At 43.3% G+C, this 27,541-nt stretch overlaps 1 protein-coding gene and 3 non-coding genes across 4 annotated transcripts; 3 read left to right on the top strand and 1 right to left on the bottom strand.

Annotated features, from left to right (window-relative positions):
- Nucleotides 1–1,946: 1,946 nt before the first annotated feature.
- Nucleotides 1,947–26,262, bottom strand: sgip1b (SH3GL interacting endocytic adaptor 1b). Its single transcript, XM_060927877.1, has 21 exons — nucleotides 26,194–26,262; nucleotides 24,501–24,564; nucleotides 24,038–24,062; nucleotides 23,835–23,891; nucleotides 23,549–23,606; nucleotides 21,897–22,069; nucleotides 19,831–19,855; nucleotides 19,626–19,701; nucleotides 19,389–19,465; nucleotides 18,778–18,858; nucleotides 18,626–18,700; nucleotides 9,145–9,789; nucleotides 5,595–5,716; nucleotides 5,322–5,475; nucleotides 4,891–5,002; nucleotides 4,623–4,778; nucleotides 4,319–4,451; nucleotides 3,953–4,155; nucleotides 3,668–3,732; nucleotides 2,972–3,136; nucleotides 1,947–2,355 (listed from the first exon to the last, which is right to left on the bottom strand). Exons 1-21 carry the CDS (start codon nucleotides 26,201–26,203, stop codon nucleotides 2,333–2,335), a joined length of 2,499 nt encoding a protein of 832 aa, XP_060783860.1. The 5' UTR covers nucleotides 26,204–26,262; the 3' UTR covers nucleotides 1,947–2,332.
- On the top strand, nucleotides 10,800–10,872 carry trnat-ugu (transfer RNA threonine (anticodon UGU)). The gene has a single exon. It is a non-coding gene; the product is annotated as a tRNA-Thr (tRNA).
- trnat-ugu (transfer RNA threonine (anticodon UGU)) lies at nucleotides 16,880–16,952 on the top strand. Its single transcript has one exon. It is a non-coding gene; the product is annotated as a tRNA-Thr (tRNA).
- Nucleotides 18,210–18,282, top strand: trnat-ugu (transfer RNA threonine (anticodon UGU)). The gene has a single exon. It is a non-coding gene; the product is annotated as a tRNA-Thr (tRNA).
- Nucleotides 26,263–27,541: the final 1,279 nt, after the last annotated feature.

Below are 27,541 nucleotides of genomic sequence, written 5' to 3'. Positions count from 1 at the left end.
CGGTAGCAGATTTCTACAACGTTACTAAAAAAAAAACCCTTTGTGTTAAACGTAACTTTTCATGAAAACGTTGTGACCTTCATGTAATAAAATATAAACACTAAATATGACATTTAACATTTTGGAAAAATACTGTAGCTAGCATCGTGGCTAGTTCTTGAACTGAGAAATCTGAAAAGCCAAATCACGGATAACCACCAGGGAGACTGATGTATGATTTATTATTTATTATTATATTTTACAGCCATCTTGCTGAGTGTCACAGTAGGTTTCTGGGGTTTATTCATGTGATTCTTATCGCCCCCTGGTGGTTCGGAGGAATGACATCAACTCCTTTGCATTCTTTTCTTGCTTGAGAAAACTTTTTGATAAATAAACCGGATGCCTAGGATATGTCAAAGCATCATACAGTACATGCTGGAAAAAGTGTTTTTGACTTTTAGATATATAAAACGGCCGTTCGTATACTTAATAAATAATGCGGTTTTTAAAAAATGCAGACAAGTAATGCAAACAAAAGAAACATTGAAATAAAGTGCTGTCATGATTTTTTTTTTCAACAACTAAACATTGGCTTGTGATAGTACATAGAAGCTGTTTATCTGTTTAAACATACATATAACAATTCTTATCTTACATTTATTCACAATCATCAAATATTGCTACAGGAAAAAAAAACATTAAAAAAGTCCACATTGTGGAAAATGAAAATCAGTAAATAGTTCATACTACGGAATGCTGCATTAAATCCTGACACAGATTCTGTGCCACTTAATTATCAACATTATTAGTACTTTGATTCAAGACACGTGATTAGAAAATGTTTCGGCATCGCTACGTTGCATGAAAATTGAATTCCAGAGGTTTTTTGATATCTAATTACGGAACATCATATCCGCTCACCATATTCAACCCCGCAGACAAAAACGTCACCCCGTAGCCGACGCTAACATCACAATTCATATGAAACTGATGTGACGTCTGCGGCCTTTCCTTCGCTGTTACGATTCACAGGCTTTTTTTCCCCCCCAAGGTCCTCTTGAATTCAACATATGATTAGAACTGGTTAGAAAATTTGAGGTAAATTTGAAGTTCGTTTATATTTTAGATAGTATCTCGTATAACACATCTTATTTGCAATGTTTGGGGGGAAAAAATATTTAAAACATAACCGAACATCACCTCACTGTTTCTGTTGTTATTAGATCAGGAAATCAAACTCTGGGATGAACAGCACACGATATCGCCAGGCATGTGTCGAGTTTATCTTGATAAACTTCACCCCTTTGCATTAAAGAGCAAGAAAACATAAATAGCTAGCTAGCTAATGCTAGTTAACTAACACTGCTAATTCGGCTAGCTCCCAAAATTTAACCCAGGAAATGACTTCTGACAAATGACAACATCCTCCTGACATTTTATCACCGTTTGTATCAAAACAATCTCACAAGTTTAACTCAGTGCCTGTCATGTTGTATTACATTCACTACGTAACGTTTTACCCTCTGTTGCATCTAATATTGTGCAAATATAATGAACTATGTACGGTAACTAATGCTAACTAGCTTCCAAAAAAATAAACATCGCTATCCAAATTTGACCTCCTCCAAAAAGTACAACTTGTAGCATTAGTTAACTAGCTAGCTACATAATGCTAGCTAGCCTGTCGTTAGGTAAACTTAATGCTATATTTCACCCTGGGAATGACTGCTAATCTTTAATGGATACGTATCTAAACAAAGCTACCTAATGCTAGCTCGCAAATTATACAGTAACTTTCAGGTCTGTTTAAATTTGCGAGCTAAATTTTTACCTCGTGAAACACAAATTAAAAATAAATCTTAGATTGTATTACATTCGTAAATTAAATTTTCAGTCTTGGTGACAGTGACAGTTCTGTTCATTACGTTTTGAATTTTCGGAAACTTTTATCTGATGAACAACATTATTGTGACTTAAAAAAAATAAAATAAAAAAAGCACCCTCGCTAAGAATTGTTCATGGTGAATATCGGAATATTTTAAATACCTGATTATCGGCACATGCCCAGGATATCAATTCACACACACACACACACGATCAAGCTCTGAGAAGAAACTCTGCCTTCGTGCATAAACCCAGCAAAGAACATTGCTGTATTGCATTTGTCCTGAAATTGCCTTTACACACACACACACACACACAATTCTACGCCGTAGAGACACAAATTGTGAAATTCCAAGTTAAGAATTCCTTTGAACGTTAAAAACATTGTTAAGTCTCTTCAGTGGTGAATCTGAAGACGTTGTCGCTCTGTCTGTTCCACGAGTCGTCGTCGTTAACTGATGTGATGTCAGTTATCTGCCAAATATTTACCTGTAAAGTAGAAGCAGACAATATACTGTATATCTGTTGACCCCATAGCACTGGATTCTGATTGGTCAGAAGAGAAGGTGTTGATGAATTTTCCATAACAGTAGCTCTGACAGAAGTGCAGGTTTATTTCAGATGAATGCGCTCATTCTAATACGTTCTAGTTTCTATAGTAACCGCTCATTCTTTTCAGGGACTTGTACGGTGGACGTGCCACATAAACCCATCTGCAATCGTCTAATGATATGGTGATAAGTTTTGCGTAAGTTATTGAACATTTTATGGAAGGTAAGTGTTCTGACGTTACGCTTCTTCGCGGTTTCTCTGCAACATGCCAAGCTGAGGGTCTTTTATTTTTATCTCAATAACTTCAACAGAGAAGCTGATGAGGGACTGACTGTTTATCGCTGCTATAACAGAAGCGACAACAGTGACTCATAGACATTCCTATAACGTTCAGTGTGGAACCATACATGGATAAAAAGTAACCATGTCATAATATTAACCGTTGTCAAAGTGATGTGGTAGAAGAGGAATAAAACAGTTCAGGATGTGCTGGGGTTGTAACAGGAACTCGAGTGCTACGTCACTGATCGATTGTTTTATCAAATCCACACACCTGTTGAGAAGCGCTTCTTAACCAGGGACAGTCTGTACCCGCTTCCCAGCAGCTGGAAGTCGCAGCCGGACAGCGTGCTTCCCTCACTAGTGAACTGCACAGCCAGTTGGGACGGTTTACCGGGACCTTCGGCCAGCTGGAAACGACACAACAACGCCCCCACTCCTAACGTGAAAAAACACACACGAGCCGACACACTTTCATGGACTGACCAGCTTGAGAGGGCGGGGCTAATAAATCTGGGCTAGAATTGTCTGTAGATGCTACAAAGTGTTTATCGTATGAACAATAATGAGACATGAATTTTACCATTCGGGACAGCGTGAGTGTTCTTAACTTGCTGCTTTACTCGTTCATTATCTATGGGCTTTGTTCTAATGATCAGTTTTCCAGTATCAGGTCATTCACAGGGACTTACGGAAGACGCTCGACATCTAAAACTTGCCTTTAAAACAGATTTTTAAAATGTACGTGATCTGGAGGCAGTTTCTACAAAGAGGTGTTTATGGAACATTTATGGAAGGAGTCTCCAGTAACAGCAAGAAACAAATAAGTTATTTCACCAAAGTTGATTCAAATAAATCAGATTTTCGCTACTCCTCGCACTACCAATGAGTGTGACCTGAAACAACTGGGTGAACAAACATGATAACTGAATAACACTGAGCCACTGAACTGACTTGAACTTCTTTGTACCTCCGTTTTCTGATTTCTGCGAGAGTTCAGAGATTTTCCACAGTATCTTCTGGGTTTCTGAGTTCCTGAGAGAACAAAATAAATAAATAAATAAATAAATAAATGTTGAGTTCAACCAGATGAATTAGCCATGCTAGCATAACCATATAGGGATCAAAACATCAAGAGTGCTGCTGACGACAGCTGCGATTTGAACTCACAACCATCAGGTAACTAATACAGCATGTTAGAGCCTGAGCTAACACTTAAGAATGATAGTCAAGGTATTATGACAGGATTAATCACCATGTGGCGGGAGGCAGCATGGCCTGGAGTTTGGTAACACCACCGTCCACCGGCACGAGGAAGTGGATGTTGGTGAGGGGTGTGGGGTTGGGCATAGCCTCTGCATTGAATTTGTAGTCTATCCTGAGGTCAGTACTGTAAGCATCGCCGCGCCAACTAAGTGCCAAGTTCAACGGAGTCGACTGGATGCCCCGTGCTGACACCTGGGCATAAAAATATACACAGCAAATGTCACCTTCTGACCAATCAGAATCCAGAATTCAAGTGCTGGTATTATTGTGTTATTTTCTTGTTTAAGGAAATACAATTTGACAAAATTAGATTAGTTGTTGATAATTGCTGAAATAAAGTGTGTTCTTGACTCACCTGGTACTTCAGCATGTCCACGTTGTAGTAGGTGGCCTGAGGCCGCTGGTCCGCTACCTTCTTGAGATGAGCCAGCAGGTTGGACATGTTCACCCGAAACTCTTTACAGTCAGAAATGGCAGGATTCGGGTCACTGCACATACGTCAACGTACAGTTCACCGTGGACGTCCCATTATTATAACCCAAATATTTCACAAATGTTTTAGTGCCAGCAAAATTCAAAGAGCATACCCCCTACCACCCTGTGGCCTCTCTAAATATAAAATTATATTCCCACGTCAATTTCTGCAACATTGATTTTACCAGCAGAGCAGCTGAGGGTTGGGGAGGACCTGCTCCAGACGGCTGTAATGGCTGATGGTGAAGGTCAGTACTGGAGGACTCGGCTGATTTGAGAAATGTCTCGTGATACCTGCTGGGAAGGACAGAACCATCTCTCCAGTTATCTTCACCACACACCTGCAGAGACACAAAGTGAGGGATGGTTGGGGGACAACGTGCATGACTGACACATGGTCACGCTGTGGTGGCTGGAAATGGTTCAGCTGGATTTGTTCAGTGTAGTCCATACTTGCTGGGGTCAGCTCCTTTGAAGTAGGCGCTGATGGTCTCTGTGAAGGCTGCTGCCACCGGTAAAGTGTCCTGGGGGCCCATGGTAAGTGGACTTGGTCCTCGGGAACAGGCTAAAATAAAGAGAGAACAGCAGAGACGCCCTTGCACTAAGTTAGTCTTGACTCAAAGAACAGTACACTCTAAGTATAAATCAACGGAGTCAAAAATGGAGATCTTCTTAGCGACAGTTCCTGGTTAGTCTAGCCTTAACCTTAAATTCCACATGAATTTCAATTTGCATGGTCATTCAGGTAATTTTGAAAGTCTAGTAGTTGTCAACCATGGTGTTTATCTTGAAGACCTTTTGCCACTCATCTGACAAGTGTCATCAGGCAAAATATGATAACCTGGAGTCCCCAAACCTCCTGATCCTGAACTTTAGCGCCTCACCTGAGACAGAGAGGTTGAACTCTCTGCCAAGTGTTGGTGTGGAGGCGGCACTGAGGGAAGTAATGGAAGAAATGGAGGAGCTGCTCTCTGCTCGGGCAAGGGGAGCAAAAGGAGGAGGACTCCATGAGTGGACAGGAGCGCTGAAGGGCCAAGCCTGGGAGCCAACAGTAGATAAGAATACACCAATATCAAAAAAGCAATAAAGGTCTAGTTGCTATCCAAGGATTTGAAATATATAAAAATATTGTGCGAGGAGAGAGGAGCATATTATACCAAGTCTGTCACGTTTGGTTTGCCAGGGGGAAGTTTGGGCCGTGAAGATGGCCGAGGTGGGAGTGGTGGTATTGGGCTACCTGCTGATAAAGGAGTTCCAGGACGTGCAGGTGATGAAGGCCCTGAAGAAAATGAAAAACGTCTAACTCCCTCAAAGCTTCACACTTAGTCATGATAACCAAAGATACAGGAAGATCTTGACACGGTGGTTAAGTTTGTAAGCACTATATTCACCTTAAGTTTGTAAGCACTATAAGTACCTTTCCCTATGTACTCCACGATCTAGTTCATGAATTTCTTTGCGCTACCAACCTCTTAAATTCAACAGTAATATAGCGGGTGGTACCCAATATCTTCAGCTTCCATTGGCCAATTTTTGGCAAAATGTCCACCCTGAATTTTTTCTTTCTGTCATGTAACAGCCCGACATTCCACCCATTCTCTTTTGGAGGACAAGCTGTGCTTGTAGCAGTTCTTGGCACCCTACATTTTATTTCTTGGTAATGCTAGCACATCATCGGCATATTAATAATACATTGAATTTTAAGGATCAAAACAACTTTAAAAATAGTTTACAACCCCAATTCCAAAAAACTTGGGACGCTGTGTAAAAATAAATTTAAAAAAAGAATATGAAGATTTGCAAATCATGGAAACTCTATATTTCATTGAAAATAGTACAAAGACAACATATCAAATGTTTAAACTGATAAATGTTATTATTTTTTGAAAAATATATGCTCATTTTGAATTTGATATCAGCAACACATTTCAGAAAAGTTGGGACGGGGCAACAAAAGACTGAAAAAGTTGTGTAATGTTAAAAAAAACTAATTAGGTTAATTGGCAACAGGTCAGTAATATGATTGGGTATAAAAAGAGTATTGCAGAGAGGCGCAGTCTCTCAGAAGTAAAGATGGGGCGGGGTTCACCGCTCTGTGAAAGACTGCGTGAGCAAACAGTGCAACAATTTAAGAATAACGTTCCTCAATGTAAAACTGCAAAGAATTTCGGGATCACATCATCTATGGTGCATAATATCATGAAAAGATTCAGAGAATCTGGAGAAATCTCTGTATGCAAGAGACAAGGCTGAAAACTGACATTGGATGCCTGTGATCTTCAGGCCCTCAGGAGACATTGCATTAAAAGCAGACATGCGTCTGTAGTGGAAATCACTGTATGGGGTCAGGAAACCATCGTCTGTGAAAACACTTCATTACTGCATCCACAAATGCAAGTTAAAACCAGATATAAACAATATCCAGAAACCTCGCCCCCTTCTCTGGGCCCGAGCTCTTTTATGATGAACTGAGGCGAAGTGGAAAACTGTCCTGAGGTCTGACGAATCAAAAGTAGAAATTCTTTTTAGAAATCATGGACACCACGTCCCCTGCAATAACCTGGCGACTTGTCCAGGGTGAACCCCACCTCTTGCCCATAGTCAGCTGGGATAGGCTCCAGCTTGCCTGCAACCCTGTAGGACAGGATAAGCAGCTACAGATAATGGATGGATGGATGGACACCACGTCCTCGAGGCTAAAGAGGAGAGGGACCATGTGGCTTGTTATCAGCGCACAGCTCAAAAGCAGCATCTGTGATGGTATGAGGGGGCGTTAGTGCACATGACATGGGTAGCTTGTATATCTGGGAAGGCGTCATTAATGCTGAATGATATAAACACGTTTCAGAGCAACATGCTGCCATCCAGACAAAATCTTTTTCAGGGAAGGCCTTCCTTCTTTCAGCAAGACAACGCCAAACCACTTTCTGCACATATTAAAACTGCATGGCTCCATGGTAAAAGAGTCCGGGTGATAAACTGACCTGCTGGAGTCCAGATCTGTCTCCCATTTAAAATATTTTGCGCATTATGAAGCACAAAATACAACAAAGGAGACCCCAAACTGTTGAGCAACAGAAATCTTTTTATCAGGCAAGTATGGGACAACATCTCATCATCTCTAGCCACTTTATCCTGTTCTACAGGGTCGCAGGCAAGCTGGAGCCTATCCCAGCTGACTATGGGCAAAAGGCAGGGTACACCCTGGACAAGTCACCAGGTCATCACAGGGCTGACACAGACAACCATTCACACTCAATTTAGAGTCACCAGTTAGCCTAACCTGCATGGCTTTGGACTGTGGGGGAAACCGGAGCACCCAGAGGAAACCCACGCGGACAACATGCAAACTCCACACAGAAAGGCCCCCACCGGCCACGGGGCTCAAACCCAGACCTCCTTGCTGTGAGGCGACAGCGCTAACCACTACACCACCGTGCTGCCCCATGGGACAACATTTCTCTTTCAAAACTACAGCAGTTGGTCTCCTCAGTTCCCAAACGTTTAGAGTGTTGTTAAAAGTAGAGGTGATACAACACAGTGGTAAACACGCCCCTGTCCCAACTTTTCTGAAACGTGTTGCTGATATCAAATTCAAAATGAGCATATATTTTTCAAAAAACAATAAAACTTCAAAACTTGAAAATTTCAACATTTGATATGTTGTCTTTGTACTATTTTCAATGAAATATAGGGTTTCCATGATTTGCAAATTATCACATTCTGTTTTAAGTTACAGTTTACACAGCGTCCCAACTTTTTTGGAATTGGGGTTGTATATGTCTGCATACACAGACACCTTTTTCAAAAACCTACTACCGGTCTGAAAACCTTGATAGATTTCCATTGTTGTGCCTGTGTATACTCTTTATGGGGTTCTATTGACACCTAAAAGTTCTTCCTAAAGGGTTGTCCTGGGAACCCTTTTTCGAGATTTGACATTTATACACTTACGGAGATCCTGGGTTCGAATCCCAGCGGTGCCTTTTTTTTTCTTCCTCCCCCCGCTTCTCATTATTAATATCGTAATAAAGGTCAGAAGCTTTGCACTCTCAGAGACATGTCTTTGGATATGCTCGGGGGACAAAGCGAGGTTTTTAGGGTACAAAGACGTGTTAGTTGGGTGGCAGCCTTAACGAGACATCTTATGTAGTTTTAGTTAGGAAAACACTATTCATCTCATCTCATTATCTCTAGCCGCTTTATCCTTCTACAGGGTCGCAGGCAAGCTGGAGCCTATCCCAGCTGACTACGGGCGAAAGGCGGGGTACACCCTGGACAAGTCGCCAGGTCATCACAGGGCTGACACATAGACACAGACAACCATTCACACTCACATTCACACCTACGGTCAATTTAGAGTCATCAGTTAACCTAACCTGCATGTCTTTGGACTGTGGGGGAAACCGGAGCACCCGGAGGAAACCCACGCGGACACGGGGAGAACATGCAAACTCCGCACAGAAAGGCCCTCGCCGGCCACGGGGCTCGAACCTGGACCTTCTTGCTGTGAGGCGACAGCGCTAACCACTACACCACCGTGCTACCGGAAAGCACTATTATTGAAGAAAATGAACATACATAGTTGAATTACTGGTGTACATTTTGAGGGTAAATTTACACTGTTGGACCATGGGGAACACCGCCATCATACCCCAAACAGAAAATAAGGATTAAAAAGAGACTATAAGAATGTGAAACACTCACGGCTACCAGGCCCTGGTGAGACCACCACACTCCTGTAGGTGAGAGGGGGCAGTGGAGGTGGTGTGCCACGCAAGCCCCCCATCCCGATGTCCTTGGGTGAGGTGGAAAGTGAGAGGATTTCCTCTCTTAGTCCAAAAGAGTCTGGTGTTCTTCTGGTGTTATCTCGTGGCCCTAGAGAGGGTGGCACAGTGGGCAGAGGGGGCATGCCAGGGCTAGGTAGATTGAGAGGAGTAGTCATGGAAAAGCCAGACTCTTGGAGGTGGAATGTGGAATGTTGGGGCTGGGCCAGATCATCAGGAGATAGGGAGTCTGGGGGGCAATCTGGGGGTGGGGGAGGAGGAGATTCAGGTGGAGGGATAGGGTGCAGAGGAGGAGGTGACGAGGCTGGAGGTGAAGTAGGGGGTGTGTCTTCAGAAGAGGATGAGAGAGGTGGGGAAGGGGCAGGCTCATCAGGGGGTGGAGGCCTGGAGATTGTCCCATCAGTGAAACTGACCCAGTTGGACTCAGAATTAGGGGTATCCAATGGGGCTAGTATGTTGTCCATGTCAAGAACAGCAGGTCCCCCTGTAGGGTCTGATAGTAGAATGTTCCGATAGATAGAAGATGATCCTTCTCCTCTTACACTTGGAACAACACTGTAATAACCTGCCCAAAAAAACAAAGTTTTTAGTTACACAGAAATGACCCATCTTAGAGGATTCACAGAAGACTGCAGAGAAGGTGAAATTGTATAGAATGAAGTGCATTGGCATCTGTGATGTGGCTTCACCATATCAGACTTAAGGCAAATGTGATCATCACTGACATCTGCTGTGGATGGTGATACAATATACCATCAACAGGTCAAACTGATATTTACAGACAAATGAAGAATTAGGGTACTGTCTAGGACTGACTGCACTATCACCTAATATCAAGACTCTGGAAAGACTGGTGCTGGCCTACCTCAAATCTCTGATGAAGTCATCCCTGGGGCTGCTACAGTTGATGTATCAATCCCATGCTAGGTGGTTTCAGAAATTACAATATCTGCCTGAAAATGGGTTGTAATCTGGTGTGAGAGGTTCATTTATCATAACTACACAGAAATGTCTACAATGCTGACCTGGGACTGACTGGGGACCGATGAGCAACCACAAAGATAAAGAAGTGAGAACACCCAAGATTACCTTGTAGCCATCATAGACTCTCCGGCACGATACATTTTTTATTAAAATAGACTCCTTCAAATTTAGTCTAGCAGATTACAATTTTTACAGCAGAGATAATGCATTTAACTACATCCTGAAGGCAGTGTGCTCCTCCTCCCACCTTCACAGTGCTCTTTTTCAGCACTCTTAACCCTATCCAACCATTTATGCTTGGACTGAGCTCAATCATCTCACTCATAATGGACTACCTGACTGGGAAATAACAGTTTGTGAGACTCTCTGAGAGTTCTGAGTCTGAACAAGTAAAACGGTGAGCCTTGAAACCTGCAGAAGCTTTTAGAGTCTTCCACTGTGGGCCTTTTGTTACGTAAATTGGCAAACACCTTGGAGTGCAAACACGTTATCATGTCATTCATTCTGCTTGTATGTACACACCAAGGGTGTGAGAGAGGCTAGTGTTCGTAAGCATTCTTCAAATTTGTCAGCTCTAAATGGTACAAGCATGGCTCCATAGCTCAGTGGTTAGAGCACTGGTCTTGTAAACCAGGGGTCGCGAGTTCAATCCTCGCTGGGGCCTTGTTTTGAAGATTAAACATTTTTTTTGAAAGAATCTCAGGTTCTGATGTTTCTACAGTCTGCTCAAGAGTAAAACCAACATGCTAATCTCTGACAAAGACTTGAAGCAAATGTGATCATCACTGACATCTGCTTTGGATGGTGGTACGATATACCATCAACAGGTCGAACTGATATTTACAGACAAATGAAGAATTAGGGTATTGTCTAGAACTGATTGCACTATCACCTAATGTCAAGACCCTGGAAAGACTGGTGTCCAGTGTTGCCAGATAGGAAATATGCAAGTATCGTACCAAAACCTCAAAATTATCGTTTTTTGTGAGAAATTATCGTACACAAACAAAACGCATACAATATAGTTACAACCCCGATTCCAAAAAAGTTGGGACAAAGTACAAATTGTAAATAAAAACGGAATGCAATGATGTGGAAGTTTCAAAATTCCATATTTGATTCAGAATAGAACATAGATGACATATCAAATGTTTAAACTGAGAAAATGTATCATTTAAAGAGAAAAATTAGGTGATTTTAAATTTCATGACAACAACACATCTCAAAAAAGTTGGGACAAGGCCATGTTTCCCACTGTGAGACATCCCCTTTTCTCTTTACAACAGTCTGTAAACGTCTGGGGACTGAGGAGACAAGTTGCTCAAGTTTAGGGATAGGAATGTTAACCCATTCTTGTCTAATGTAGGATTCTAGTTGCTCAACTGTCTTAGGTCTTTTTTGTCGTATCTTCCATTTTATGATGTGCCAAATGTTTTCTATGGGTGAAAGATCTGGACTGCAGGCTGGCCAGTTCAGTACCCGGACCCTTCTTCTACGCAGCCATGATGCTGTAATTGATGCAGTATGTGGTTTGGCATTGTCATGTTGGAAAATGCAAGGTCTTCCCTGAAAGAGACGTCGTCTGGATGGGAACATATGTTGCTCTAGAACCTGGATATACCTTTCAGCATTGATGGTGTCTTTCCAGATGTGTAAGTTGCCCATGCCACACGCACTAATGCAACCCCATACCATCAGAGATGCAGGCTTCTGAACTGAGCGCCGATAACAACTCGGGTCGTCCTTCTCCTCTTTAGTCCGAATGACACGGCGTCCCTGATTTCCATAAAGAACTTCAAATTTTGATTCGTCTGACCACAGAACAGTTTTCCACTTTGCCAGAGTCCATTTTAAATGAGCCTTGGCCCAGAGAAGATGTCTGCGCTTCTGGATCGTGTTTAGATACGGCTTCTTCTTTGAACTATAGAGTTTTAGCTGGCAACGGCGGATGGCACGGTGAATTGTGTTCACAGATAATGTTCTCTGGAAATATTCCTGAGCCCATTTTGTGATTTCCAATACAGAAGCATGCCTGTATGTGATGCAGTGCCGTCTAAGGGCCCGAAGATCACGGGCACCCGGTATGGTTTTCCGGCCTTGACCCTTACGCACAGAGATTCTTCCAGATTCTCTGAATCTTTTGATGATATTATGCACTGTAGATGATGATATGTTCAAACTCTTTGCAATTTTACACTGTCGAACTCCTTTCTGATATTGCTCCACTATTTGTCGGTGCAGAATTAGGGGGATTGGTGATCCTCTTCCCATCTTTACTTCTGAGAGCCGCTGCCACTCCAACATGCTCTTTTTATACCCAGTCATGTTAATGACCTATTGCCAATTGACCTAATGAGTTGCAATTTGGTCCTCCAGCTGTTCCTTTTTTGTACCTTTAACTTTTCCAGCCTCTTATTGCCCCTGTCCCAACTTTTTTGAGATGTGTTGCTGTCATGAAATTTCAAATGAGCCAATATTTGGCATGAAATTTCAAAATGTCTCACTTTCGACATTTGATATGTTGTCTATGTTCTATTGTGAATACAATATCAGTTTTTGAGATTTGTAAATTATTGCATTCCGTTTTTATTTACAATTTGTACTTTGTCCCAACTTTTTTGGAATCGGGGTTGTATTTTAGCTGTATTTTAATTTCCAAAGAATATTACTTAAATTTTTAAACAGTAATTCACAATATTCCCGTAGTAGAGGGAAAACTATGACACAAAGAGAAAGTAAATGTACAATTACCGTAAGACTAGAAAGATTCGAATTCAACCTCCAGGTCGCTGTCGTCATCCGATGCCACGCACGACGACACACAGTGTTTTCACACTGCCAATGTCAGTTGACTCATCAATCAACACACTAAATTTCTTAGTTTTCAGAATTTCAGTAAGGCTCTCGGCATAACAATCACCAATCACATGTTTTGTTATGGCAGTCATTTTCATGCATCCAAGGGTCATGTTTTGGGCAATTTGTCAATCTTTGAAAATGTCCTTGAAGACTAAGACCAAATGGTCGGAATTTCTCACAGCCACATTGTGCTCTGCCATGAAGCCTGCAAGCTTGATCTCTGCACTCTTCACAGCCTCGTCTAATTTTTGTTTTTCAGGTGGTTTTTGTAGGCAGTGTGCTATTGACTTCTGAGATGGTGCAAGATTTTTCTTTTTTTCTGAATGCTTCTTCGACTTTTCGTGGTTTCTCAAAACTGTGCTCTCTGCTACCATTTGAATGTTGCAACAACGGCAATATGCCTTAGCATCATTTCCCGGCACAGGTTTTAGCCATCCGGAAAATTTAGGATCTTTCTCCCAGTCTGTCCGGTAAGTCTGTGGCCTGTGCTTACTTTCCCGTTGCTCTTCGGATGCTGCCTTTCTCTTTGCTCCTCCACTTTCATCCTCCCCTTCATTTTCTGAACCCATTTAGGCACTTTTCTTTTTACGTCTCTTTGTCGACAGTTTCTCTCTTCTCGCTTAGCTGCTAGGCTCAAAAGTTGTGTGTGGTAATGATGCATGCATTTCTATGGCTACGTGTACGTGTTTACGTGGTTACGTGTGTGCGTTCTGTGTCTGTCTTTTGATGGCACCTGAGTAGAAAGCCTGCGAAATGATTCTTGGGGGTCAGAGAGAGAGAGGGATGCGTGTTTCGACAACCAACTGAAAACTTTGAAATTATCGTACATTTCAGATTTTTTCCCATTATTGATTGTACATCGTACAGAGGGCAAAATTATCATACAAATACGACAATTATCGTACATCTGGCAACACTGCTGGTGCTGGCCAACCTCAAATCTCTGATGAATCCCTGTCATCCCTGGGGCTGCTACAGTTGATGTATCAATCCCATGCTAGGTGGTTTCAGAAATTACACTATCACATCACACATCACATTATCTCTAGCCGCTTTATCCCTCTACAGGGTCGCAGGCAAGCCGGAGCCCATCCCAGCCGACCACGGGCGAAAGGCGGGGTACACCCTGGACAAGTCGCCAGGTCATCACAGGGCTGACACATAGACACAGACAACCATTCACACTCACATTCACACCTACGGTCAATTTAGAGTCACCAGTTAACCTAACCTGCATGTCTTTGGACTGTGGGGGAAACCGGAGCACCCGGAGGAAACCCACGCGGACACGGGGAGAACATGCAAACTCCACACAGAAAGGCCCTCGCCGGACCCGGGGCTCGAACCCAGGACCTTCTTGCTGTGAGGCGACAGCGCTAACCACTACACCACCGTGCCGCCAGAAATTACACTATCTGCCTGAAAATGGGATGTAATCTGGTGTGAGAGGTTCATTTATCATAACTACACAGAAATGTCTACAATGCTGACCTGGGACTGACTGGGGACCGATGAGCAGCCACAAAGATAAAGAAGTGAGAACACCCAAGATTACCTTGTAGCCATCATAGGCTACATCCACACGGCAACGGGATTTTTTTTTTAGCGGGTAAAAAAAATATCGCGTCCGCATGGGCAACGGATCAGTAAAATATCAGGTACATATGGCAACGCAACGCTTGCTGAAAACGATGCAATACACATGCCACACCTCTACGTGCGCTGTAAGACGGTCCCATCGGAGACACCAGAACAATAGAAGAGGTAGGACGCATGCGCATAAACCCCTTCTTCTACCCGGTGTGAAGCACTCACAGGAACAAACACACAACAACAACAAGAAGATGGCTGCGACTACGCGAGGAAATCGTGCCTTCTGTGTGTACAAATTAGTTTTATTAGTGTGCATAGTTTTCATCTCATCTCATCTCATTATCTCTAGCCGCTTTATCCTTCTACAGGGTCGCAGGCAAGCTGGAGCCTATCCCAGCTGACTACGGGCGAAAGGCAGGGTACACCCTGGACAAGTCGCCAGGTCATCACAGGGCCGACACATAGACACAGACAACCATTCACACTCACATTCACACCTACGCTCAATTTAGAGTCACCAGTTAACCTAACCTGCATGTCTTTGGACTGTGGGGGAAACCGGAGCACCCGGAGGAAACCCACGCGGACACGGGGAGAACATGCAAACTCTGCACAGAAAGGGCCTTGCCGGCCACGGGGCTCGAACCCGGACCTTCTTGCTGTGAGGCGACAGCGCTAACCACTACACCACCGTGCCACCGAAAAGCAGTCTTATCCAATAAAAAAAAAAGAAATTCAAGAAATGGTTCAGTTACTTCTCATCTCATTATCTGTAGCCGCTTTATCCTTCTACAGGGTCGCAGGCAAGCTGGAGCCTATCCCAGCTGACTACGGGCAAAAGGCGGGGTACACCCTGGACAAGTCGCCAGGTCATCACAGGGCCGACACATAGACACAGACAACCATTCACACTCACTTTAGAGTCACCAGTTAACCTAACCTGCATGTCTTTGGACTGTGGGGGAAACCGGAGCACCCGGAGGAAACCCACGCGGACAACATGCAAACTCCACACAGAAAGGCCCTCGCTGGCCACAGGGCTTGAATCCGGACCGTCTTGCTGTGAGGCGACAGCGCTAACCACTACACCACCGTGTCACCAGTTCAATTACTCATCTCATCTCATTATCTGTAGCCGCTTTATCCTTCTACAGGGTTGCAGGCAAGCTGGAGCCTATCCCAGCTGACTACGGGCAAAAGGCGGGGTACACCCTGGACAAGTCGCCAGGTCATCACAGGGCTGACACATAGACACAGACAACCATTCACACCTACGGTCAATTTAGAGTCACCAGTTAACCTAACCTGCATGTCTTTGGACTGTGGGGGAAACCAGAGCACCCAGAGGAAACCCACACGGACAACATGCAAACTCCACACAGAAAGGCCCTCGCCGGCCACAAACCCGGACCGTCTTGCTGTGAGGCGACAGCGCTAACCACTACACCACCGTGTCACCAGTTCAATTACTTGTTTATTTAAAAGAAAAGCTGTATACAAAAGTGAATGCAATGCAGTGGTTCATACAAAACCGTCTGTTGAGGGTCTTCTGACCCTTTTCCCCTCTGCCTCCATTATAGTCAGGTAACTGTTGCTTTGTGTGGAAGGCTGTACTTTCTGTTCATCAAAGCAGGTGTAAATTGTCTGTCTGGCAGGTCAGTCAGGTTAATGTGTAAACAATTTCAAAAGATTCTTATCCAATAATAAAGATTCTTATCCACTGTTGCTGTTGTTGTTATGAATGATGCACGCGAGAGTGCTGCTTGTTCTAGTCATGTGGTTGTGACGTCATCGTAAACAAATCCGTTCTACTCATCCAGACGACTTCGCAACAGCGCCGTTGCCAGATTTTTCCACTCTGGAACCCGTTCTCAAAAAATATCGTTTTGGGGCACCCAAAACGCCGGTGCCGTGTGGACGCCAGGCCGAAACGATAAACAATTTTATCAGATTCACCTGAATCCGTTGCCGTGTGGACAGGACCATAGACTCTCCTGCACGATACTCTCTGAGAGTTCTGAGTCTGAACGAGTAAAACGGTGAGCCTTGAAACCTGCAGAAGCTTTTAGAGTCTTCCACTGTGGGCCTTTTGTTATGTAAATTGGTAAACACCTTGGAATGCAAGTCATTCATTCTGCTTGTATGTACACACCAAAGGTGTGAGAGGCTGGCGTTCGTAAACATTCTTCAAATTCGTCGGCTCTAAACAGCACATGCATGGCTCCATAGCTCAGTGGTTAGAGCACTGGTCTTGTAAACCAGGGGTCGTGAGTTCAATCCTCACTGGGGCCTTGTTTTGAAGATTTAAAAAAAAAATTGAAAGAATCTCAGGTTCTGATGTAATTTAAAATGTTGGGAAGTGGAATTGCTGAAAGAGAAGACACAATAAGTAATACTAACTGCTGGAATTAAACAGTTTCATACTGTACTGTGCTTCTGAAAAGAAAGAAAGCACAACTTATTTCATCACACACTTGTGAAACTCCTCTCTGCATTTAACCCACCTGAAGCAGTGAACAGACATACCCAGAGCAGTGGGCAGCCATGCCAACAGCACCCAGGGAGCAGGTGGGAGTTAGGTGCCTCGCTCAAGGTCTAACCAAACGTCTTTGGGGGAAACCGGAGCACCCGGAGGAAACCCACGCAGAGAACATGCAAACTCCACACAGAAAGGCCCCCCCACTGGCCACGAACCCAGAACCTTCTTGCTAACAAGAAGTTAGCAATTACTTAACAGTACTAACCACTTACACCACCGTGCCGTGAGAAACAGATCAATGGACGTCAAAGTGGAGTTTGGGTACTCCAGGAGTCTGTATGGCAAGGGTCCCGCGATTTCTTTTCATATTCTTTTAAATGGAAAACGATCTGTATCAAAGATATTTACTAATGAAGGCTTATAGCTTATTGAGCTGGACATGAATCCCTTGATTTCAGATCGGAACCTGAACCAGTTCATGAGATTACCTTTTCAGCTTTAGACAGTCGACAGACTGATCTGAAGAATGAAATGTGTATGAAAGCTTTCTAAAGTCACACCCACAGTGCTCACTTATGTATATTTACTTTCTATGGTGTCACCACACATATGTCCAAGCAGTTTCTGTGGCTTACAATCATTTTCTATCCAAAATACACTTTGAAAGGCAGGAGATTTTATTCCAAAAGGAACATCAATGCATACACCTTGCATAACAAATTCTGCCTGGCCACATATTTTTGGACAGTGGGAAGAAACTTGAGACCTTGTCAGAGAACCACTGGACATGCAAAACCCCAAGCTCAGGATAGAACCCACAAACCTGGAGCTGCTCTCTGTTCATGTATTCTCAAACTTTCACACAAAGGCATCAGCAAGGACCACCAGGATTGAACCAACAACCCCACTGCTCTAACCAACAAATTATGGCTCCCTGCCTAAACAGACAACAATGGCACACCCTAGTGCTTGTGTACATACATGCTGGACAAAATGAAGAGCTGCTTTCCAGGGTGTGACCTACCTTATCGACATAACAAGAACTCTCACCAGCAGCTCATACTGTACATGGCTCCATAGCTCAGCGGTTAGAGCACTGGTCTTGTAAACCAGGGGTCGTGAATTCAAGTCTCACTGGGGCCTAGAACCACTCTTTTGAAGATTGGAAAATCTCATGAACTGAGACAGACTGGTTGGCCTTAAATCTCTCAGGTCATAGAAGAACCTGTGCTTTTCTGATAGCTCTTCAGACATCCTTTGAGCTGCTGGATGTAAGCTTTGAAAATTGGAGATCTGAAGAAAATTCAGACCACAAACACACCATAGAATGAGTCTAAGGAATCATTTGAACTTGGATTTGAATAGAATTAAGACAATCTTAATTTAAATGTTGCCCTGTTATTGAAATTGTGGCTCCGGGTCATACGGTGATTTTTGTGTATCTGGAAAACAAATCCCAGCCAACTGGTAGTACAGATCTTCCTACCTGACGATTCCAGAGAGCTGGATCTGTAGCTGGGTGGAGTGGCAGGAATGTTCTTCGGAGGAAGAGGAGGTGGAGCTGTAAGAACAGATTTGTGACTAAACAACATGGCCAACTTCATAACCCAGAAAAAATCTCTATCAGTACTAATCTACCTCCTGTGGGGAAGCGTCTGTTCAGCGGGGAGGTGTTGCGCGGCGTTGATGGACACCACAGCTCCGGCTCCGCTATGAAAACTAAATATGACGAAACAAGACTTTTATCAATATGTTCCAAGAAGTAGCAATCAGAGCTGGCACACTAATGGATAAAGTTATCATAAATTGAAACATGAGGCTACCTAGAAATTCTCTAGCTTATGGATAATTCTGTATCAATAAGCACTGGCCTGCTAAGCCCTAAAGCTAACCACGCCATGTAGCACTGGTAATCTATGGATTCAAAATAATAATTAGCAGTCAAAGTTGACATGCTAACGGCTAAAGTATTCTAAGCTACTTATTACGTTTGTAAATCTGTAAATACTTTAATTTGATGACTGATGAGACCTCTGAGCTGACTTGCTGAAGGCTAAAGCTAGCTAAGTCACCTGGCATATATCAAAAATTTACTGCTGACAATTTTATAGATGTACAGAATCAAAAATGGTCGCATGTTGGGTTTGTCAGAGATTAGCATGTTTTTGTAGCATGACGGTTTTACTCTTGAGCACACTATACATGTGAACATTTTGCATAATTAATGCACTTTGGATAGTTTGTTTTACCTTCCAAGTTCTGTGCTTCAAAGCTTGCCTCAAACGGTGGGCCGAAAAAAGCTGAAGCATTGTCTGATAACCTTTTACTGCAGACCATACAGGACAACAAAACAGAGATATTAGATAATAGCTAATAGCAAAATTAATGATTAGAAAATTTGACCAGATCTGAAACACGACCAATATTTAAAGTTTTGTTTGTGACCAGACTAGCAATGTGTGTCTACATGATAGCTAGCGGCTAACCTTGGTGTGTCAGGCCCAGGCCCCGGCGTTAGGGTTGGCGTTGGAGTGGAACGTCTCGGCCTGGCAATCTCCTCACCTAGAGGAGGGATAACCAGGAGTAACAGCTTATGGTGGAATCTACGAAGCAAATCTCTGTTTATGCTAGAAAATTAGCCAATTAAAATATGAGGAACAGGGTGTTAGCTTTCACGCTTTTCACACTTACTTGAGATAGTTCGTTTCAGCGGACACTGTGAAAAAGAAGACAGAGTAAAAAAAGAGTGGTTCGCCAATTCCAACAAATCCCGCTCTTTAACCAGCCATTCTTACAAGAAGCAGCATAGACTCAATGGCAATGAGAATCCTGGGAACGTATAGCCCCTTTCATGTATAAAACTTATTAATGCATCAGGTACATTACAGGCATTCTTATCCAGAGCAACATACAACAGGATCCTGACATACCCACAACAACGGGCAGCCAGTACCTTGCTCAAAGGCACTTCAGCTAGTCCAGGGAATCAAACCAGTGACCTTTTGGTCCCAAAGCTACTTGTCTAACCTTTAAGCCATGGCTTCCCCAGCAAAAGCAACACAGGACAGATAACAAATCCCACTTAGTCTTCCATAACGGTAAAGTAACAGGAGCACGAGCCCATTGACTAGTATCACTGTAATTGACAGGGAAGAGCATATACCATCTCCATCCCTGAGAGTACAGCACACTTTTGCTCTCTTGGGCTCCCAGTCTCAAAGGGGTTTTGAACTAGCAGTCTCCAGACAACAGGGAAAATACTCTTCTGCTGCACCTGTTCCAGCTTCTTCTTGCAACCCTAACTCGTGAAATTAATTAAGCTGATAACGTTCTATATCAAGCCATACCTTTTCATTGCTACATATTAGCTTAACAAATTTCATTCAATATTTTATTTTAACTAATGTTTACACATTCAAAGGTGGAACTCCCCATCCCATGTTTTACTATCCATCCATTATCTGTAGCCACTTATCCTGTCCTACAGGGTCACAGGCAAGCTAGAGCCTATCCCAGCTGACAATGGGCGAGAGGCGGGGTACACCCTGGACAAGTCGCCAGGTCATCGCAGGGCCAACACAGAGACACAAACAACTATTCACACTCACATCTATGATCAATTTAGAGCCACCAATTAGCTTAACCTGCATGCCTTTGGGGGAAACCAGAGCACCCGGAGGAAACCCACACAGGCAGAGAATGCAAACTCCACACAGAAAGGCCCTTGTTGGCTGCTGGGCTCGAACCTAGGACCTTCCTGCTGTGAGGCGACAGTGCTAACCACTACACCACCATGCCGCCCCGCCACGTTTTTCTGTAGAAATGTCCATCCATCCATTATCTGTAACCACTTATACTGTGCAGGGTCGCAGGCAAGCTGGAGCCTATCCCAGCTGACTATAGGTGAGAGGCGGGGTTCACCCTGGACAAGTCGCCAGATCATCACAGGACTGACACATAGAGACAAACAACCATTCACACTCACATGCACACCTACGGTCAATTTAGAGCCACCAATTAACCTAACCTGCATGTCTTTGGGGGAAACCAGAGCACCCAGAGGAAACCCACACAGACACGGGGAGAACATGCAAGCTCCACACAGAAAGGCCCCTGTCAGCCACTAGGCTCAAACCCAGAACCTTCTTGCTGTGAGGTGACAGTGCTAACCACTGCACCACCCTGTAGAAATGTGTTTTTAAAATATTTTGGCCTAATGACCCTTCCTGTTGCCATGATTTATCACTAGGGGGCAGGTTTGCCCCATCACAGGTGACCACCACAAATTTTGTGTTTATATTGAACAGCGGCTCTGAGTCCTGACATTGAGCCCCATCCAACTTTTTTGTAATGATTCAAAAATGGAAATCTGCAAACTTACCGGGCTGCGCCTCTGTGATCGCAGGAAGGGAAGGAAACAGTGGCAATAATCAGTTTGACAAAAGATGTTGCTATTTTTTTCTTAATAAACCGAACTGGATCTTTCAGTCGATGTTACATTCTGAGAACTGTTGATGATATTTACACATGCTAATCTTCCAACATGCTAACAATCAAGTCATGCTTCAGACTTACCGGACTTTTCATCTGTGGCGAGACAGCAAATAAACAGCAAATAAAGGGAGACCACAAAATCAGACTGTTTTAAGGATGCTAGCATTGGAATACACAGCTTGTTTAAAGCATTAGCTACTTGTTTTGTGATAACATGTGACAGGAATTGAAAACTGGAGCTGCTCTTGTTGAACTGCTCTTACCAAAGGCGAGGTCGAGATGGCCAGTGTGCCCACGGAGGCTTTCAGCTCATCCACTGTGGACACAGTGCCGTTATTTGGTGTCAAGGGCTTGATCTTGATCTTAAACTTCTTCCCTGGCTCATCCTCACCCTCTGACTCGCTGGATGAGAAGAACGTTTTAGCTTTGGCTGGCGGTGGCGCTCGGTTAAGGAATACTGGTTTAGCACGTGTCTGCTTCAACAGGGAATACATCCATATTCCTAGGGTCCTATTTTATTCAGCTAAATGTTCCCATTTATACGATACATTAAGGGAACATGTGAAAGGATCCTTACAATCAGGGCCAGCCGGCCTATGAGGTAACCAAAGGTCAAGGTCCCATATACCTAGAGTCCCATGTACTAGGGTCACTTATACTGCGGGTTCCATGTTCCCAGTGTCCTATTTTCTCAAGTCCCACTTTTTCTCAGGGTTCATAGGACCCTGAGACTACAGGACCTTGGAAAAATAGGACCTTGGTAATAAGGCAACCTGGAACATGTGAGCGTAGAACTTCGGACCTTGGGAACAAGGAATCAGGATTATAGAACCTTGGAAATATGTGATACAGAGAACCTAAGTCCATAGGAACAAGTACTCTAGGAACAAAGACCCTTGGAATGCTGGGCCCTGGAAATACATGCCATTGGGAATATTGAGTCCCGGGAATAAAGATCCTCGGAATACAGAAGCCTGAATGTAGAGGTTCATGGGGATATAGGGACTAGAAAATAAAGGCTCTCGAAACACAAGACCATGGAAATACTGGATGAAGCAACAGGAATATAGGACCCTTGGAACATCTGATTCCGGGAGGATAGGCTCTTGGGGACAAGGAGCTTAGGAATAAGGTCCCTGGGAACATTGGGACTTGGGAACAAAGCCGTCTGGAAATATAGGACCCTGAAAATATAAAACCCTCAGTGTGCAGGATACACGGAATATAGATCCGTGGAAACATAGGACCCGAGGAACATAACCCTGCACTCACACTGCTAGCGACAACAAGCTTCAAAGAGACTGGAAGTCATTCATTTCCAAAGGTGGCTGGGTTACACTGAGTGACATGTCATGACGAGTCGCCTGGTGACAAAATCGTTACAAGTGAAAGCTAGCGACAACAGCACAGCGACTCGGTGACATGCAGAGACAAAGCTGTTGCCGGTGTGGGCGCAGGGTAAGACCATGGAAATACAGGGCTCTGGGAACATGGAACCATAAGACACTGAGAACAAAGCCCCAAACACAGCAGGTAGTTTGAGACACTGCTCAGACTTTAGTCATCCATCCATAACCGCTTACCCTGTGCAGGGTCACAGGCAAGCTAGAGCCTATCCCAGCTGACTATGGGCGAAAGGCGGGGTACACCCTGGACAAGTCCCCAGGTAATCACAGGGCTGACACATAGACAAACAACCATTCACTCTCACGGTCAACTTAGAGCCACCAATTATCCTAACCTGCATGTCTTTGGACTGTGGGGGAAACCGGAGCACCCGGAGGAAACCCGCACAGACACTGGGCTCGAACCCAGAACCTTTTTGCTGTGAGGCAACAATGCTAACCACTACACCACTGTGCTGCTCCAGGCTTTAATCAGTTCAATGATATTGTTTTTACATGAAAAAGGATATTTCCTCCTTGTTCTCCGGGTCTGATGCTGTAGCCCTCATCGTCCACATCAGGGGAATTCTGAGATAGACACAAAGAAGCAATGGGTTAGTCAGAGAAACGTTACACCTGGCGATACACGATGATGGATCTGACTTACATAACGAGTGCGGCTGCACCAAGATATAATATTGTGATCTAACAGTAAATAATATAACAATATCACATTTCCTTATCATGATATACGATCGTATGAATAGTCTGTCACAGCCCTACTCGCAGCAGGGTAATACTCAGAGCATTGCTTACATATCGATCCCAGTCTATCTCGCCGTAGAACCCGTTCGGAGCACCGTTGGCTTTTTTCTGGGAATGACACAAAGCAAAAACGAACGTTTTAACATAGCGTTTTCGGATGCACTCTGAGCTACAGTGAACTGTAGCTCAGAGTGCATCCGAAAACGCTATGTTCAATTTCAAACAGTCGAATTGATTGGCATGACTCTACTCACTGATTTGTCTTTATCTGGTGATCCCCTAAAAACAAATCAAACAGGATTTTACATTATTTCATATATAAATTAGTTGTGTTTCAAAATGCGTAATACATGCAGGAGGGTGTTGGACTTTAATCCAGATCTTTCGGTCACTGGACCGAAGGAAGCTAATGGAGTTAACAAGTAATAGCCACCAGTTTAGGAGGAAAAGTTGCAGAAGTAAAAACAATCGTAACTTTATCTTTTTTCCTCGTGCTGATGCAGGAAGGAGGCGTGGCCTAAAGTTTGGAGCTGGAAATCCAAAAGTGATAATATACCCCTTATCGATTATAATTGGAGTAAAGGGTCAGTTTAAGGGATAATAATAATAATAATAATAATAATAATAATAATAATAATGTATTAGAAATGCATTTACAGTTTAAATGAAATGCATAACCAGTAAAGAAAAAAAAAGGTTCATGATGGAGTTACTCACGTGGAGTCAGTGTCCTTCTCTTTCTTGCGTAACCCGAATGCCTTTCGGGTTCGCTTCTTCAGTCCTGAGGAACAGGAAGGAGGACAGAGTCAGAGAGAATGAGAGACAGACCACGAAGGGGTCGAACAACGCCTCAGATGTGCTGCATTTTGTAGCACCAGGTACTGTTGAGTGCAAAAGTTTGTAACCCACAAAGTTTTTAAACAGGGGCAAAATAAAACATGGCTTCGGATTCCAACTTTTCCGAAAGTGTAACAAGACAACAAATGTAAAACACAATTGCAAAACCAACACAAAAATATTCTGAAAAAAAAGACATTGGATGTTCTCTGGGCGGCATGGTGGTGTAGTGGTTAGCGCTGTCGCCTCACAGCAAGAAGGTCCGGGTTCGAGCCCTGTGGCCGGCGAGGGCCTTTCTGTGCGGAGTTTGCATGTTGTCCGCGTGGGTTTGCTCTGGTTTCCCCCACAGTCCAAAGACATGCAGGTTAGGTTAACTGGTGACTCTAAATTGACCGTAGGTGTGAATGGTTGTCTGTGTCTATGTGGATGACCTGGTGACTTGTCCAGGGTGAACCCCGCCTTTTGCCTGTAATCAGCTGGGATAGGCTCCAGCTTGCCTGCGACCCTGTAGAACAGGATAAAGCGGCTACAGATAATGAGATGAGATGTTCTCTGAAAAAGCTTCAGGGACAACAAGTATCAGAAAGATCCAAAAACTGCTCAGAGGAAGTGAAAGGTAGCTCAGGTGGCATCAGAAATCCTGATATCACATCAATAATAAACCACCGCGTGACATGCTGTTATAGTAAAGTAATGAGTGATGGGGTGGTGGGATGAAGTGGAGTTACTGAGAAGTTGATTTGTTTTCCTACACCGGAATGTCCCTGAGTGTTTTATTCCTCTTATACCTCAGCAACTTGCCAATTTTTATTCCTTAAACAACAACAACAACAACAACAGGTTGCACTTTTTATCCATTTATGGCTACACTTAATGTTGTGGACCAACAAGTTCATTCCTGTTGTCACTTGTTACAGCAGCTATAAACAGTCGTCCCGTCACTGAGAAGCTGCAAAAGAAGTATACACTCCTCGGTCCTGAAGACGTCGGAAAACTTCCAGCTGCAGCTTCAGCTCTGACTGATACACAGCGCTGACACTGGAGACTCCTTCCAGAAACGTTCTATCCGTCTGATTTCCTTACAGAAATCACTGATCACACGGTTTCTAACCACTTTTCATACGGAGTGTCCGCAGAACACATCCCTCTGTGTGAGCTGCTACTATGGAAACGATTAATCTAAAGCTGTGTTTTGCAGCTTCATTACTGCCAGGGCTGCTGTCTGTCCTAGGAAATAAATCAACACCTTCTGAGCAAATCACAGTCCAAAAGATATCAGAGGTGAGACAGACTTCTGTTACTGAAGACGGAAATCTCAGATACTGAAGATGTTTTTCTTCTTAACTACACCAGGTTTATAAGAATCTTTCCACACTGTGGTCCTTCATTCTTCCTTTCTTGAACAACACACACACACACACACACACCCTTGAAGAGGTTGAAATGTGTGCGTTAGAGCAGTAAGGCATGAATAAATGGAGCAGGACTGGGGCAGAGGTGTGATGGAGTGGAGAAATGTTCATGAGATCTTTCTGCACAGAATGACATGAAGGTTAAAGCAGCTTCGTTTCACCTTCCATCATGGTTGCAGCAGCTTCTCATTCCACCGGAGCGACGCACGGCCACGGACGGGCATCAAACCGATACCGAGCAGGAGCTGGATTTCCGTCCCGACCTCCTCCTGTCCTCCTGTCCAGGCGCTCAGGCAGCATCCACACACGCCATCACCATCAGCCGCTCAGCACCACCGGGATCATGACCAGGCTGATGATGATGATGATGGTGGTGATGATGCTGACGAGGATGCTGAGGATGGAGAAGCCAGAACAGGACGACACAGCCACTTATTTGGACGCGTCCCAAACGGCTCCACTTGAAACATGAAGTGCACTACATAGGGGGCAAAAGCCATTATTTTATACCCTATGTAGTGCACGTGTGCATGAAGGAGCAAGCTGGCTCATGACGGATTCACAGACCCGGGTTACTCCTTAGCGCCACCTAGTGGCCAATAATAATAATAATAATAATAATAATAATAATAATGTAATCTCTAACAAATAATTTTACCTTTGATCTCTACAATCTGAAATGCATCTCAAGCAATAAACTGGCTGTTTGTTTTCTTTAAGATTATTTCTGGAAATAAACAGATTTTGAAAGTGTGTTTTATAAAATAAATAAATATAATGGAGTAAATGGAATAAACAGGCCTACATTAATCAATGATTGTAGGCGGAAATATCTAGTTTAGGTCAATAATAATAATAATAATAATAATAATAATAATAATAATAATAATAATAACCTTTTTCTATTTGTAAACACAATAGCTGACTGTTTTGAGATTTGGACAGGTTGTACAGAAGTTATAATATAATATAATATAATATAATATAATATAATATAATATAATATAATATAATATAATATAATATAATATGTCCAGCTTGCCTGCGACCCTGTAGAAGGATAAAGCGGCTAGAGATAATGAGATGAGATGAGATAATATAATATGTGTGCATATGTATGTATATATGAGTGTTTACGTCTAGTTCATATCTAGGGTGTTTATATCCCTTACGAAAATTAACCATGGTTTTTACCATGGTTTATAGTTATTCATGGTTTTCATGGTTTTTTGGGTAACCATGAAAACCATGGTGCATTTTACCTCAATGTTCACTTAAATTTTTAGGTTCTAAGTAAATGTTAATGTATCTGGGCTGTTAATCGAGATCCTTCTCTACAGCATTGACTGTTGGACGAAAGCATGGTAATACTACAGTTAGTGCATCCTTTTAAAAACCATACTATCCCTTTTTAAACTAATTTCGTAGTTACTATGACCTATTACACATACAACTATGATGCTACCACAGCTACTGCAGTACTATGGATAAACCACAGTAATGCTATGG

Source organism: Neoarius graeffei, chromosome 1, assembly GCF_027579695.1.
Source record: "Neoarius graeffei isolate fNeoGra1 chromosome 1, fNeoGra1.pri, whole genome shotgun sequence".
NCBI lineage: Eukaryota > Metazoa > Chordata > Actinopteri > Siluriformes > Ariidae > Neoarius > Neoarius graeffei.
The sequence above is the reverse complement of the archived record's forward strand: the minus strand, read 5'-3'. Positions and strand labels throughout refer to the sequence as shown.